Here is a 17,097-nt window from a genome sequence, read left to right as displayed (position 1 = left end):
ATAATATAAGGATATAAAAATAATGTAAATTAAATTTCTCTGTAAATAATGATAATAAGATGCTATTTTCCTAAAATGTTTAATTATAATAAAGGAAATAAATCATGAATAGATATTGAGTGGCAAGCCATAAAATCATAATAAATAAAATTTCGCGCACATAGTAACACAGTACTAAATGGTTAGTGGCTGCTTGTTGCTAATAGACATATAGAGGGAGTGCATTTCAATTCACATTGGACAAGCTGGAGTACAAATTGGCAATGCCTGCTGGGAACTGTACTGCCTGGAGCATGGAATCCAGCCAGATGGACAGATGCCATCGGACAAAACGATCGGAGGTGGGGACGACTCATTCAACACATTCTTTGCGGAAACAGGTGCAGGAAAGCACGTTCCTCGAGCAGTGTTTGTGGACCTTGAGCCAACAGTGGTGGGTGAGTGAAGGAATGTGGCTGATTGGTTAGACGAGGTGCGAACAGGGACATACCGGCAACTGTTCCACCCAGAACAGCTGATAACAGGGAAGGAGGACGCGGCCAACAACTACGCGCGAGGACACTACACAGTGGGGAAAGAAGTGATTGACTTGGTGTTGGACAGAATCCGCAAGTTGGCTGACCAGTGCACAGGACTGCAGGGATTCCTCATTTTCCACAGGTTTCCAAGGCATTGGCATAACAACAGCTTCGGCGGGGGGACTGGGTCTGGTTTCACTTCGTTGCTAATGGAGAGACTGTCGGTTGACTACGGGAAAAAGTCAAAGCTGGAGTTTGCAGTGTACCCGGCCCCGCAGATTGCGACGGCGGTGGTTGAGCCGTACAACTCGATCCTGACGACCCACACGACCTTGGAGCATTCGGACTGTGCCTTCATGGTGGACAACGAGGCCATCTACGACATTTGTCGACGCAACTTGGACATTGAACGACCGACTTACACCAATTTGAACAGGCTGGTGGCTCAGGTGGTGAGTTCGATCACTGCCTCCCTCCGATTCGACGGGGCACTCAACGTGGACTTGACTGAGTTCCAAACCAACCTGGTCCCCTACCCGCGAATACACTTTCCGTTGGCCACCTATGCCCCCATTGTGTCGGCTGAGAAGGCCTACCACGAGCAACTGTCCGTGGCCGAGATAACCAACGCCTGTTTCGAGCCAGCCAGTCAGATGGTCAAGTGTGATCCCCGACATGGCAAGTACATGGCCTGCTGCATGCTCTACCGGGGGGACGTGGTGCCCAAGGACGTCAATGCTGCCATTGCCACCATCAAGACCAAGAGGACCATCCAGTTCGTCGACTGGTGTCCCACCGGCTTCAAAGTCGGCATTAACTACCAACCCCCCACTGTCGTCCCCGGAGGTGACTTGGCCAAAGTTCAGAGGGCTGTGTGCATGTTGAGCAACACCACTGCCATTGCCGAGGCGTGGGGCAGACTTGATCACAAATTCGACTTGATGTACGCCAAGAGAGCATTCGTTCATTGGTACGTCGGGGAAGGAATGGAGGAGGGCGAGTTCAGTGAGGCGAGAGAGGACTTGGCTGCATTGGAGAAGGACTATGAGGAGGTCGGTGTTGATTCCGTCGACAACGAGGGAGAAGATGAGGGGGAGGAATATTAATTCATTGTTCGTTTTCCTTTCGGTTTTACTAATCATATAATTCTTGTTTAATAATTCTTTCACAATTTCGTTTCCATGTAAATTATTGTCATGACACTGCTACTCGATAGTTATTGTTAAAGTATTTTAAGGATTATTTTAGCAATATTTGAACAATTTTTGTTGATTTTACCAATTGCATTTCATTTTTTTGATTTGGCAGTATCGCTCATTTTTTTATTAGTAAAATAACTAGTTATATTCAAAAATAAAAATTAAAAGAATTCGAGCACGATAGTGATTTATTGGATGTCAATGACTGTGGTTTATTTTAAAGCAGACATTGTTGGAAATTTCTACCTGATTTATTTTTTAAAAATAAATAAAAGATCTTTTTATCCACTAAATATTTTAAGATTGTCTTGAACTTCTAAAACAAGCCAAATCATTCTGATTGTGCGCAAAAATAATTGTTAAAAAAATCAGCAAGTTTTTAAAACAATTTTCACATTTTCAAAATTCTGTCTAAAATTAATGTTAATAATGGAGACTATAAATCATTTTCTTTAACTAATCGCCAGAATATCTGTTAGAACCGATAGGACTAGACCGGGGGGACGGAAAACGCTTTGACAGGTCGACTTTATTCCCATCTTGAGACTTCCGTCATATTCCATGATATAATACAGGTATTATTTTTAAGAGAACAATTTTTAACACAAAAAAGTTTCTGAGGTAAGTTTTTTCCCATTTTGAAACACAGTTTTGAGGAAAGTACTACTCTTAGCTCATTATTGACTACAAAACAAGTTCGATCACTTCTGAGTTATCACATATAGTTAAGGAATGCCGACTGAAATTCTGGAAATTCAAAAAATCCAAAACAGAGTTATCTTTATTAGTAAAAATAGGTTTGATTTGGACTTTTTGTTGACGAATTTTAACCAATTACTCAATTATCGAACATCAATGAGAGAAGAATTTGTGCTCGGGATTCTCATCAAAATGCATTTTTTCCCAAACTATTTGTTATGGTAATAATTTATACAATTTACAGAGAAACAAACAATAAATTTACTTTTTTCAAAAATAATCAAAGTTCTTTTGAATTTGACATAATTTCCGGAGTATCTTTTGTAGCCATCGGTTTTGCCACAGTCAGTTACATATGTCATTAAAGTGTCTTTCCCTCTTCTTAATAAGAGGAATGATCCTTAAACGAAAGGAATACGGCACACAAAAACTAATTGAATAGACGTGGACACAGGGAATGAGATATCTCGTTGTGAGAATGGTCGACTTTACTAAACTGTTTGTACCTGTACGTTCAGTTCACTGAGTATTCTTAATTTGTCAGAACAATGGAAGGTCTAAGGAATACCAAATTGTTCAACAAACATCCTGTCTTACTGCAAATGGTGACCACTTCTCTCATTGTTGTTGCTCTCTCTTATTCCTGCTATTTCTTTGAGCGGAATTGGTACATGACAAAATTATTGCCAGTCGTAGATCAACCACATTGTCTCACAAGACTTGTCTTAATCCTAAGATACTGCTAAATGCACTATTTTGTCCGAGAATAAGATGGAGCCAATCCGCATATTGTCTCTCATTTCTCTCGTATTGAGGTTATAGTTTGTTTGTATGGAACAATCGTGGCAGACCATTGCCAAGATGGAGAGTGATATGCTTGAATTACAGAGAGAGGCGATCCGGAAACTGGAGAAGTCTCTACAAATTAAACAAAGACGTGATAAAACGGGTCGGATATCTAATCAGGAGACTTTTTTATATAAAATTATCTTGCTATGCATAATAAGGAGTAAAGAAAGAAACAAATAACTTTGAACGAATGAATCCTTTGGGAATTTATTTTCGGTCTGCAGAAATTATGCAAATGTTGAGTGTTTTATTTCGTCATCGACCGATTTAAAATTTAGGACTGAAAAGTTTGAGAGATCTGTTTCTTGGTGGCGACCAGCTCCTATTGTTGGTAGGATCGAAGATCTCGTTGAAAAAAACGACCGGAGGGAGACGAGCTGGCTTTTTTACCGACTCTCTGTTCGTGTACCTCGCGGAAACTGCGATTCTGTACGCAACCCTTAGGCTCTTGATACACCTTTTAGTCGTAGTTAGTTGACTTACTTGGGGTGACCTAGTCAAAGTCTTGAGGAGGCAACACGGGTATATTAATCACACTCGAAACGAAAAAGTGTGTAGTGCGTAGTAGGGCGGAAATGTTATGCAAAACTCGGTCAGCATTACATTCAGACAGGAGTTGATCAAACTTCAAAAGGAGTCGCTAATTAAAAAGATCAACTTAAAAGTCCTTCGCAAGACTCTCTTTAGCAGCCTGGACAACCCGCACATTGACGTATCGTCGTCATCAACGTGGCTGAAATATGGGAATAACTCTCCCCGATCAGAAGGGTTGTTCTCATATTTGCAGTTAATTATGTTATTAACCAGATTTAGTTATGACATTTGATGTGAACTATTTAATATATTTCAAAAATGTGCTTGATTGCCCATTCGACCAAAATTTTAATGTCTTTTGTTCCTTTTTATTTTATTGACTCTTCGGATTTGTTGATCTTTGGAAAAAATATCAAAGTTGGAAACTTTTTAATCTGAATTTAAACTATTTATATAATTTCAAACCTTAAATTCTCTCATAATTTCTCTATTTAAATAATTAATTCGTGCGACTAGTATTTTTCCTGCCAACCTCAACGATACAGTTTCCCAGTATTGAGTGAACATTTTACAGTAAGGACACCAGTCTGCATAAAATTCGACAAACCAGTAATTTGTTCCATTTAATACTAATTTTGTAAAATTTGTGTTATCCAGTTCAATGACTTTATTTTTAATTTTTCCACAATGACTGTGTGAGGTTCTTAGTTCTATTTCATCAGAGAATTTAAATAACCTGAATTTTTACAAGGAAATCGAGATTCAAGGATTGGTTCAAGTTCGGAATTTCTAATAATATAATTGCATATAAAAAACTACTGGTCGAATAATTTGGTGTTCATTGATAATCCTGATTGATACTGGAATTGAAAATTAGATAAAACAGTTGAAATTAATATCCAGTTCAGAAGGAGCATGTAAGATCGGAAATATAATTTAGTGTATAAATATTTTATTATGTAAAGTGGATTAATTAAATAATAATAATTTTAGTTTTTTAATTTATTAAAGAGTAAAGGTTCAAAAATTTTGCTCTTCCATAAATCTGTTTTTAACAATTTTTTACATACTAAAATTATTATTTTTTTTCTTTTGCGGCTTCATACTCAACAAAACATCTGTTTTTTATTGCCGAGCTGAAAATAATTACTGTGAAAGAATACAGTGGTCTTAAAATGATGGAGGATGTCGATGAATGTTTCAAGATGTATGGGTGGCTGCGTTGGGATCGTTTCCTGGAAGTGTTGACGACAAAGATAGCAAAATCAAGTAAATCTAGATATTGAGAACAATTTCGTGCAACGTAAAAGTAAGAATCAAAAGTCGTGCAAATACAAAGTTTGAGGATATTGATCTGGTAATTCTCGCATTTCTAACTTTTTAACCAATTTATCTAAACCCCCATAACACTCTTCATTAAAAAACAAAGAAAAATCCCTAATATGTTTTTATGGGGGCTAATTATCCGCCTACCATTACAGGTAAGAAGATGAATGCTTTCATGCTTTGTGACGAAAACGGTTAATTAAATGCTCTTGACGAAGCTTACATGAATTTAATAATTTCCGGTGGAAAAATAGCTAATCGAAGTGAATGAAGATATGATAGATATTAAAATTGGAAATTACGTTATATTAAGGTACTTTTTAAATTATTTAAACTTTTAGAACAGATAATGATGCCAATCTTCGAAGATATCCACTATATGATGGTCTATACTATTTTCCATACTAAATGGGATTAACACCAAACTAAGTGGGATTAACATCAAACTAAAAGGAATTAATACCAAACAATATGGGAATAATAGCAAATTAAATGGGATTAACACAAGAAAATTCTTTGTTTAAAATTTTATGTTAACCATATTTAGTGTGTTAGCAATATTTTTCTGTATTCCAAAAATAGAGATGATGGAATACATATTTCCAGACTTAAATTAATTTACCAATAATTTTTTTAAATCAACTTGATTTTTTTAAGAAAAAGGTTTACTTTAAAAAAAATTTTTTTTTTAAACAAAACAAAATTTTTTAAGCAAGACAAATTATAAATTTTTTATAATATTAATTATTTTCTTGATAACTGTATCAATTAGTACAGCGGTTCTCAACCGTGATTCCCAGAAAATTTTTAGTGGTCCCCAGGAATTTTCGAAAAATAACAATATATTAAATTTAAAACTAATTGTACAATTAAGTATAAATCAAAAACATTGAAATTAATCTGATTTGATTAGCGTGGTTTATCATTCTTAGTTATGGTTAACAAGAATCGTCGTCTTTGGTCGGATTCTTACGTACAATTTGGATTCACTAAATTCATTGCCCCAAATAATGAAATAAAGGCAAAATGCATGATTTGCCATAAAATTTTGGGAAACAATTCACTGAAACCTTCTCAACTTAGGCGCCACAAAGAGTCTGTACACCCAGAAAATTCTTCCTCACATGAATATTTTAAAGTCAAAAGAACGAAGTTTGATTCACAGCCAAAGCTTGAGTGGTTTAATAAATGTCACAGGCTGGATAATGCCCTGGGTTGGATAATACCCCCTTAAAAATTTTATTAAAATCAAACGAAAATAACCTGATAATTAATTAAAAATAACTTGATAATGAAATTAAGTCGATTTATTCAATTTTTTTATCAATTTTTTGATTAAATGAATTTTTCCAAGAGTCGGCAAAAACCGACATCACCAATTTTTCCGAATCAATAACGTTTTTTATTATAATTATACAGTTTTTTAGGTCTACCATTTAAAAACAAATATTAAAAATTCATGAATTTTTATTATATAAAAAATTATTTGGATTTGCATCAATATCATGCCTCAGTAGGACATTCTCTCCTACGGCTAAATCTTCATTAAATTTCCATTTCCGCCTTTTTTCCATTTTTTCTCCGGCGAAAACATGGCTTTCATACACACTTTGTTGATTCAAACAATCGTCCTCGTTTTCGAAATAATCAGATCCAATTATCTCCGATTGACTTGATTCAACCGCTTCATTTTCATCGAATGACAATAACGCCAATCTTATTTCCTCCGGGATTAAATTATTTCCTACCATAAAAATTTCGAAAGGTGTCCTCTTGGTCGTTTCATGCTTCGCCATGTTATATTTATAAACGATTTCTTGATAGAAGTCTTTATAGCTTCCAAAAGACCCATTTGAGGCACTAGTTGAGCTAATCCACCTTTTGATCGATTGATTGAATCTAAAGATAAATTTACATATAACTTACCTTTCTACATGACCCTGAATCCATGGTGCTTTAGGGCGTCCACTTATATGTATGATTTTCAGATCAGTACACATTGTTTCCATACATTTGTTCTTAAATTCTTTCCCATTATCCGTCTTTAGAATAAATGGGGGACCAATCATGTAAAAAATATTCTTTAATTTTCTAGTAATTTCCTCCCCTGATTTCCGCCTGGCAACTGCGAATTTAAAAAATGAGTCTATAACCACAACCAACTACAATTTATACAAAAAGAAATACCCATCCATTATCGCTATTAAGGCTAGCATACCTTCTTAAATCCACTAAATCTGCAATCGGTCCATATAAAAAACATCTATTTGAATATTTTTGATTACTTCAAGTTCATCTTTAGTAAGGTTGAGTAAAACCATTTCTAAAATATAGATTTGATCAATTATACTTATTATTTTTTCAAATTGGAAAACTTAGATAACCAAAATAAATTTGCACGGTAGATTAATTTGAAAAAAAACTTTGATAAATTACTAAAATAATTAAGAAAATCAAAAAATCTAATCAAAATTAATTTGAAAAAATATTTATTTTTTTAAAATAACGTTGAGTGGGCATTATCCAACCCAGGGCATTATCCAGCCGGTGACAATAAATCTCAAGATAAACCGGGATTAGAAGCATCATATGCTGTAATTTTAATTTATATCTAAAACAAATAGGTCTCAATGATTATCGCAAAAAACAAAGCTGCACACAATTCTGGTGAAAAGTTAATCAAACCAGCGGCTCTTGAAATGGCTCGAATTTTGTTTGGTCCGGATGCAGTTACCAAACTTAAGGACATACCATTATCCAACGATTCAATTTCCCCATTTTGAGTAAAACTGCATTGGAATCAATACTTGCATTCCCCACTACTTATCACTGTGAAATGGCGATGTCGTGTCTGACTTTTCTAAAAACAAAATATAGAAATAGACTACGGGTACAAGATGATATGCGAGTAGCTTTGTCGAACATAGAGCCTGATATAAGTAAAATTATTCTGAGCAAACAAGATCAGAAATCTCACTAAATTACTATTAAATTTTCTGTTATTTTCATAATGTTAATGTTATTTTTATAATAAATATTCGAACATGTCTAAACCTGGCCCTGACGAGGCCAAAAATTGTGCGCTAATACCAAAAAATGTTTATTTTATTTAAGGTGGTCCCCACAAAATTTTATAGTGCAAAAGTGGTCCCCAGTCTAAAAAAGGTTGAGAACCGCTGAATTAGTACTTCAATTAATCTAATGTATGTAGAGAAGAAGAACTGATGGCGATCCTGTTTCCCCTCACTATTGCTTGGGACACGTTCAGCTGTGCCGGCATTGCAGGCACTTTCCAACATGTCTGTCTTGGACAAGGAATCGGGACATGTTGAATCCCATACGAGAGGCTTTCCTTCCAAAAACGGAAAGATGGTCATCCCGTCTGGGCGTTTTCCATCTCCTCGGTCCAATCCAGGTGGTTCCAGCACTGATGGGAATCCGATTGAATCGAGAGCTCTTTTTATAACGTCGTTGAGAGCTGAATGCCTTGGGAATCTACCAGCGCTTTTTCTACAGGAAAGAGGGTGAAGTCCAAATTGATCAATCGATGCACCACAGCGGCATTTGTGTGGTTCACAAACTTTGAGACCGATACGTAGACAGATACCAACTCGCAGTGTGTCAGAATCCAAGAGAGTCCCCAAGCTTCCGATCGGGAAGGCTTCCAACCATTTTCCACTCTCCGTGGACCTCCCGGCAAGCAAGCATGCTCTACGATGTTGATTCGATGTCTTTAGGAGACTCTCGAACCGATTTTCGCACACAATCTTGTCATAACTCTTCTGTAGTGAGAAGTCCGACGGCAGCTTCGATTCGTTTGCGCTCCAACTGTCAAAGTAGGCAGTCATCTTAGGTATTGAAGATTCGGGGAGGAGATGGAGAATCTTCTGAACCAGAGTTTGACTGCTGTACAGTGAAGACAGGAATGCGGGGCGAGACAAATCGATAGGATTTCGGATTTATGCCAAGACCTCCAAAGGAGACAGGAAGGGAAACTTGTTTCCAATTTGATGTTTATGATGCGTTCGGTTGTCTTCCGGAAAAAAAGCAGGGTGACCCTCGTAGCACATGATTTAATTTTTGGATGCCAAGGGCATTTTGAGCAGGAAGAAGGCTGTATGTGGGTCAACAAATTAAGACGAACAAAGTCTTTTCCAGTAGCATTTCCTTAGTTTCAAGAGCGTCCTTGATTCCAACATCTGTCAATGGGCAGCCTAATATCTCCAGACTGATACTAGGCGTGATGGACGCTCCGGGAATTATCTCACTGAAAAAGGAAACAATAACCTCGAATCCATCACGACGGAACCCAAAATTAATGATTTCACTTTTTGAAGTGTTCAATATAAGACCAACGCATTCAAGTTTCGGAATTAGGTCAACGAGCGTCTTGAAGACAGTTTCGGAATGACCTCCGAGGGTGCAGCTCTTAACAATGTGATTAATTCCAAGGCAAAAGAGAACAGGACCCAACGGGTCTCCTTGTTGAACCCCCGAGTACGAGGAAATATGGTAAGGGCCATGGACGAGGGTGGATGGTTTCGCGTATGAGTTGAGTACATAGTTGTATATTTCGGGACAAAATTAAAGACAGTTTTTCAATATAGAGTCGCGGCGAATGGTGTTGAATGCATTACGGATGTCCAATTTAACAATAATATGGGGGTATTGTTGTTTATGTGGTTGAATGCACGGATTTCGTGTATTGCAGCTTCACAACCTCCTGGGGTACCAACTCCAAGTTGAATAGGGCACATTAGCGGGGTTAATGTTGGGATAACAGCCATCTTTGAAGCTAGCAGACGGAAGACAAATCCAACTGCAATTGGGTAAAACACCCCCTCCTTTCTTTTCTAGCGCGATCAGTTTTGCAGAGAAGAAAAAGTGACGGACTAGCTCTGGAAGATCTCCCGAAAACATTCTGTTGATAAAAGAACGGATCGACGAAAGAAGCCGTGATCCCGAGTTTCCAGTGTCCGGCGAGATTAGGTCCTTAAGATGTCCTGGTCGCAGCCCGTCTAGACCCGCCCCGCTGCTTGGATCGAAAAATAAAATTCCGGCTTTAATGTCGTCGTCCGAAACAGACAATGGCTGAAGAATCCCTGGGAGAGGTGGATTTCGTGAGTCGCTTGGAGCGGTTGGATGTCGATCCAGGAGAGCTTCATGACTCTCAATTGAAAGCTTCAGGAATGGACTATCACTGAAGAGCACTCTCAAAGCCGAGCGTATTCCCCCTTCCAATAATTTAGAATGAATAGTCCTCTTCAGAAAGTGTATCCTTTGGTATCTTTCGATGACTCTTCACAGTAGCCGGTTGTAATGGGGGATCAATCACCGTAAGTCCGGAATCGAACAGGCGTATGTTTTTTTTGACGGACGATGACAAAGATCTACCACGAATTGTAGAACCAGAAGATAAGCCCAAAACACAAAGGGCAAAACAAAGCAGGCGGATCCAGTAACTGATGTCGTTGGGTGATAACGCGCTTTCAATGCTGGCTAAAAGGCAGTTGGCAACGGTTAAACGAGCTCCTCTGGGGATCCTTATGGGGATGTGTCTTGAGGATGACCATTTAGAAATCGTGTCAAGTAGGCGTTCGACAGTGCAAGCAGTTTGATTGAAGGGAGCAGTGCCAGCTGGAAGACATAGATGACAGTGCCAATGGGAGATGTTAGTAAGGGCCTTCTTAGAAACTCCTTTCTCGTGTTAATTATGTTGCATTTTTCGCACGGATGGGTGTTTTTCTTATTTACTTCATTAATCTTCATTGCACTGACTCTGTGTTGAAAATACCACGTTCAAAAATCAAATAAAAATTACGTAAATTATCTAGTTTTTTTCTCATGAATTGAAGATAGGAGGGAATAGCACGATTGAAGAAGTAAATCCTTGTTAAACTCTCAAATGATAACATTTTATTTCACATGTTAAAATATCGTGGCGTTTTACATTTATTTTTAATCAAAACATAATATCGCATTCTAAGGATTTCCATCTGTCTGGATCAAGAGGGGTCGTGCCAATAATCTTTGTTCCGAATATTTCAATTATAATTTATTTTTTAGAATTAAACCCTGCTCCTTTAATAAAACGATGGAAAACTATATTCTTAGATACTAATCCTTAATACATGGGGAAGTGCAAATAATTAAAATAGCTTTTATTAATTTTGTAGTTTAGAATTAGTCAGCAAAGGAAGAAAGCAGGTATTTGGACTTCAAAAAAATAAGATTAAATCTTCACAAAGGTTATATTGTTTACGAGTCATATTTGTTTCATATACCACGTGGGATACATAGCGTATTTTTCTCTGTTCCGTGACCGCTAAAAGATTTTAGGTTGTTTTGAAAACATTGATTAGCGGCGTTCAAGAGATATGAATAGCTCATCAAGAAGGTATTTAGTTCTGTTGAAAATCGTTTTTCGCAAAATCTTGTTTCAATAATCGCAAATATAATACAATCTATTACGAATACGTGAGAATATACTGACAATATTATTCGGAAAAAGCCGAAACGCATCACAGGCTGTTTAAAAAAATTTGATATTTCAATTCGAAATAAACTTTTTTATTACACAAAATATTACGTGGAAATTGCCTGTCCATCCGCTCGGCGACTCATCTAATTTAGTTAACTTCTCTATTGTCTGCAAGTTTTAAATTTCCAAAAAAAATCTGGTAAAGTTATCATTTACTAGTATTTTAAACAAAACAATTTCTTTCGTTTCAAAATATTACTTCACATTAAACAAAATATTTTTTTATTGATTCCAATTAAATTTCATTTAATTTGGACTGATTAATTTTTCGATATTCCGACTTAAAGAATCGTTAGGGTTAGATATATTACTGTTAATTTTATCTGAACTGATTAAATAGGTTTAAAATATCTGATTAAAAATTGTCTAATAAGGTATTTCAGGTTTTTAAAATAATATTCAAACATTATTTAATAAATTAAAAAATTGTCCTTTCTTGACCAATTATCAACATTTTAGAGATTTAAAATTATTTTCTATATCTTGAAATTTTCTAATTTTGTAAAAAATAATTAAAGATAAAAATATTTCATATTTATGGTTAAACATGCAGAATATCAAAATTTATTAACTGGAACAAAGACTTTTTGAGCCCATTGTAAATAATTTTGTTAAAAAACCCTTCCAGAAAAATAAAGACAAAAAGACTTTCGCTTATTTAGTCAGTGGCACAAATTCATTTTGTGACTATTAAGTAAAAAAGTAGCAAAGATTTTTAGAAAAAACCCACTAGTTCTCACTTATAGTAATAGAAATGTAAATATTATTTATTATTGATATGAAAATAGTGCAAGTGTTATCCACATTTTCCAGCTTATCAAAGTTTTTTTATTGATCTATCTATTCATCTTATTATCTATTAAAATAAAAAAACCATATTTGGTACCTTTAGAGTATTCAATGTCAAAAGACCTAGAAATTAAACTTTTCGAATTAAATTTTCGCACTTGAGTGTCCAATTTTTTGATAGTATCAGTACTGTCCACTACGCAAATAAATTGAGTTTGGATTACTTTTAATACTGAATCTCCTTCTTTTGATTCTGGCTGGATTATTTCTCGTTTCTTCGTTAAGAATGCGCATCAACTCAGTCTCTTCATTAGATTTACAATTTTTTTGTTCTATGACTATTTTTTTTGTTTCATTTATGGTAGGTCGGGTTTTTTTTAATTTTGAAATCAAAAGCAATTCCCACGCGTTTTTAAACTCCAAAGAAAAATCGGTGATAATTTTACAAAACTTATCCAGCATAATGTGAGTTGAATCTTCCCCATAAAAAGTAAAATAATTTAAAAAATTCTCAAATCTACTCACAAATTGACCAACTTAAACCAACCTTAAAATAAGCCGTTCATAAACAATTTGAAGTTGAATAATTTCATCATACGATTTGTCGAGTGTGTCCCGAGTTCTATGAGCTAGCCAGTAGAGGTTACTGTTTTGATAAAGGGTGTTCGTTGTGCTTGATCAGACTCCCCCATTCAATGCAGTTACTACATCTAACTTCCAACTCAGTCATTCGATTGGACACTGTTTCCCATTTTGTCTAGAATAACGGAAACATGAAGACTACAGAACATGATCGAACGAGAGACGGAATTTCTGAGTACAAATTTGTTATCTGATTCTTTCCGTATTGCTGATAGATAATATCGCAGACGAGATACAACAGGGTTTGTTTATTCTGTGTGTCCTTCACGTCAATGACCTTAATCAAGTAGAAAAGGTTGAATCCTTCGGACTATCAAAACGTTGCTAATTTCCACATACTTTCCTGACGTTGAGAATATTTCCGATGCATAATATGACTGTAAGTATTTTTGTAAACGTCTCAGAATTTTGTAACTGGACCATTCCAAGTTTGAAATCGTAAAATGCCTCGGCCAACTCCTATTTTCTATCACATCATAACCGAGTTACGTGTTTAATTATTGGATATTCCAGGAGAAAATGCCATATGTTTAGTCGTTCTTTGAGATTGGAGACTGTTGAGAGACAATATACAAACTCCTCTGCCATTCCCAACTGAATATCCGGATGTTCCTTCTTGGCCGAACTGACGAGTTTCACTTCTTCGGGAGTTGGTAACATTTTCTTTGAAAGTTGCTAAATTTGAAGTACCAAAGTGATACTTCAATGTTGTCTTTTGTCAATATTTTGTTATCCATTTCTAAAATAGCCAATTTAATAAGGTCGTTTCGAGGGAATCTCGTCAGTTCAATGTTAAGCACGTGTGCACGCTTCTCAGGCAGTAGACACCTTATTGAATGTTCTTTGACAACCTAGGCATGTTTTAGGCATTTTTTACTTTCGAATTGACCTCTTTGATTTTAAACATGTTCTGAATCACTTTTCGGTCAATCGAAATACTTTCTGGTGCAACGTGATTCCAAATTGTTGACTTTTTGACATTCATAAGTGTCACTTTCTTTTTTGCTTCTTTCCAATGAAGTCTCAGTGTGTTCGATTGTGAATTACTCAAGTCCCGTCTCAGTCCGATGGGTGGTGGGGGAGGAGGGGGAATTTTAGTCTTCTCATTGCTTTCACCATTTGTAAGGATATCCTTCTTGACCAATTCTTCTGGCAATTCTGAATCAACCAAGTCATTAAAATCCAGTTTGATTCCCCCGTCAATAAAAATACAAAATGGACGTTTCTTTAGTTCTTCAATTTTGGCTTGGCGTTTCTGGTTGACGGTTATCTCGGTTATATTCTCCTGTTTTTGTAGGGGGATAGATTTATTTGCCAAGGAATTTATCACCATGTTGTTTAATTGGTCTCGGAAATTTTTCTAAATTTTCAAACCTTAAAAACTAATCACCTCCTGTTGGGACTTCTCTCCGTATTCCTGGGCACTAAAATGTGTTATTTTAATCAATCTAACCTTATTAGACTTTCGGTTTCATCAAATGAGAGTTGTGGATTAGTTTCACTTAAAGTATTGACCAAAGTGTACCTTGTAGAACAGTTTTCGTACTGGGAAATATATCCAGATTCAAAAGAATTTGTAATCTGATACAAAGGATCTAAAATTATATTTTTAAGATTACTGGGGGACTCAGTTTCTGGTGTTGTCGCAGAAATCTGGCTGGCTAAATGGTTGTTATAAAAAAATCTACTTTGAGTAAATATGAAATCTGATGATCTGTCGGTTCTTTGAGTTTGAGGCGATATATTTGTCTTTACAGTAAAAAAATATAACTTACTTGTTCGAGAATTTGCTGAACAACTTTGACTTGTCCTTCGCCTCCGTCTTTGAGAGGGTTATCAACTGGTCGGTTTAGTTGAGAACTTGTGACAATAAAATCATCCTCGGCATTCTCAGGTGGAGTGTCGTTCCTTAATTATGAACAATTTTTGGTTAACTTAAAATCATGTCGACTGATTTCGTGGTCGTCCATTGGATTCTAAATTTATTAAATATGTTCTAATAATATAGTTCTCTGAGGATACATAACATAAACAGTGAATAAGTTAAACATACAAAATCTCTAGTATTTGATTACCATCAAAAATTTATTTTATAACGTTATCAAAACGCTGCGTTTAATATAGATAACATTTCAACAACCACAAGCATACATGTACATACCCTGACAAAGGATAGGAGTTTGGATTTCTTTTTTGTTGATTCTTGATTTCTTAGAGTTGCCGTTTTTTCTTTGGATTGAAACATGTTTTTGCGTTTATTGATTGTTTCAAGAAGAGCGCTTATTTTACGACCGCTTTTTGTTACTTTTTGGGATTCGTCAGTCTCCTCAAAGTCTTTGCCACACTTTATTTGGAGTCTGATTAATAAAAATTTCAGTTCGTTGAGGTTTTCTTTTAGTTTTTTGGATGAGTTCATACTCAAAATAAACTCCACAATTTCAAACAATTTATTCCATATTTCCGCTACTGTACTCTCAGTGTTCACTTTATGACTGTTTGTTGTTAATTTATTATTTTCTGTGTTTTTTGAGAAAGTTTTCTCAGCAAACTTTACTTCATTTTCGAAGGAAGGTTTCTTGATTTTTAGAGGATTTGAATAAAAAGATGTACAACGAGAAGGGAAGATTTCAGATCGACACATATGTTCATTTGCACGCGAAATATTAGAAGAAATGGAATCATTTCGAGTCGTTCGAATATTGCAAGTATATCTTTTATAGAGTTCTTCCACTGTTGAATGTGACATGAAAAATATAACAAATCGGCAATTGCAGGTTAGATAATGTACACTATTAAAGTTTTACGTCATCGTGTCATCGTACCATTGATTAACTGGCAAAAATTTGCTACTTTGATACGTTCTCAATATTGTAAATTTATTACAAATAAATGCGTAAATGCATTTCAATGACTCACTCTTTTGGTATCAAATTTGGATTCAAATTTTAAGTAAAACATATTACGTTAAACTTTTAAATTAGGTCAGCATTAATTGATTTTAAAACTATCAATATCTCCTGAACTAACCGACAAGAGAATCAAAAATCTTAAAATTGTGAAACTAAAATCAGAAAACTAAAAATGTAAAAGAAATGCATTTTAATATATCGGAAATTTAAAAAGTAATTTGTTAAGAGCGACAACACCCTTGTTTTTGAGATTTTGGAAGAAGGGGAGTAGAAGTGTTGGGAGAAGGAATGTTGGCCAACTCTATAACTAAGAGAGGGAGACATACCAGTGGCTATTTTCTGAAACAACTCATGTACTCCTAAACCAGTTTTAGCAGATGTATAAAAGTGAGAAAGTTTGTTAATCTGACAAAAACTGTTATAAGTAACACAAAATACTTGTCATCGACTGGGACGGTTCTCTGAGATTGAAGATCAGCCTTATTCCCAACCACACAAATAAAAATATGTTCCCCTACGATACTTCTTAGTTCTCTGACCCACTTTTTGGCCTGAAAATAAAAACAGTCAAACTCACTCTCTCCCAGGAATCCACATCGCATATGTCATAAACGCATATTGCTGCCTCACTGTTTCGGTAGTACAAAGGAACGAGTGCATGAAACCGTTCTTGGCCGGCAGTGTCCTATTATTCTATTTGGGTATATAAACCCAGATTTCGAGAATTATATTCCGAGAACCGACTTGGAATTCCTTACAGTTAAAGGTTGCCTAACCAAGTGAGGGAATCATATAACTTGGACTGTCGATATTGTCTGGTCTTGAAATGAATTGTTCATTAAGCAGGTTATTAGTGATGTCTTCCCTACAAAACCTTCTCCCAAAATAATTATTTTACGACGATCCACATTCATTCTTTTTTAAATATATTAAATATTTTAAACAAGTAATTTATTATTGTTATTTGTTTTATATTAATATTATTAACAAAATCATTTTTAGTACCTAAGAGTCCCCCCTTATCCCCTATTCTTTTCAATCTTTTTTTGAAAAACCTTCCGTCTCTTGTGGACAATAATTATGTTTTACTG

The 17,097-nt window shown here is 35.5% G+C and overlaps 1 protein-coding gene across 2 annotated transcripts; it reads left to right on the top strand.

Annotated features, from left to right (window-relative positions):
• Window positions 1-219: 219 nt before the first annotated feature.
• Window positions 220-14,639, top strand: LOC115230392 (tubulin alpha-1 chain-like). Of its 2 annotated transcripts, none has more exons than XM_029800592.2 (3): window positions 220-437; window positions 468-1,634; window positions 14,630-14,639. In XM_029800592.2, exons 1-2 carry the CDS (start codon window positions 317-319, stop codon window positions 1,622-1,624), a joined length of 1,278 nt encoding a protein of 425 aa, XP_029656452.1. In that variant the 5' UTR covers window positions 220-316; the 3' UTR covers window positions 1,625-1,634; window positions 14,630-14,639. The 2 variants fall into 2 exon arrangements, with proteins under 2 accessions (XP_029656452.1, XP_036355540.1); XM_036499647.1 differs by lacking the exon at window positions 14,630-14,639 and adding an exon at window positions 8,863-8,873 and having other exon boundaries at window positions 468-1,630.
• The last annotated feature ends 2,458 nt before the right edge of the window (window positions 14,640-17,097 follow it).

The sequence above is a fragment of the Octopus sinensis genome, unplaced genomic scaffold (genome assembly GCF_006345805.1).
Source record: "Octopus sinensis unplaced genomic scaffold, ASM634580v1 Contig15467, whole genome shotgun sequence".
Lineage (NCBI taxonomy): Eukaryota > Metazoa > Mollusca > Cephalopoda > Octopoda > Octopodidae > Octopus > Octopus sinensis.
Note: the sequence above shows the minus strand (reverse complement) of the source record. Positions and strands in the feature narration are given on the sequence as shown.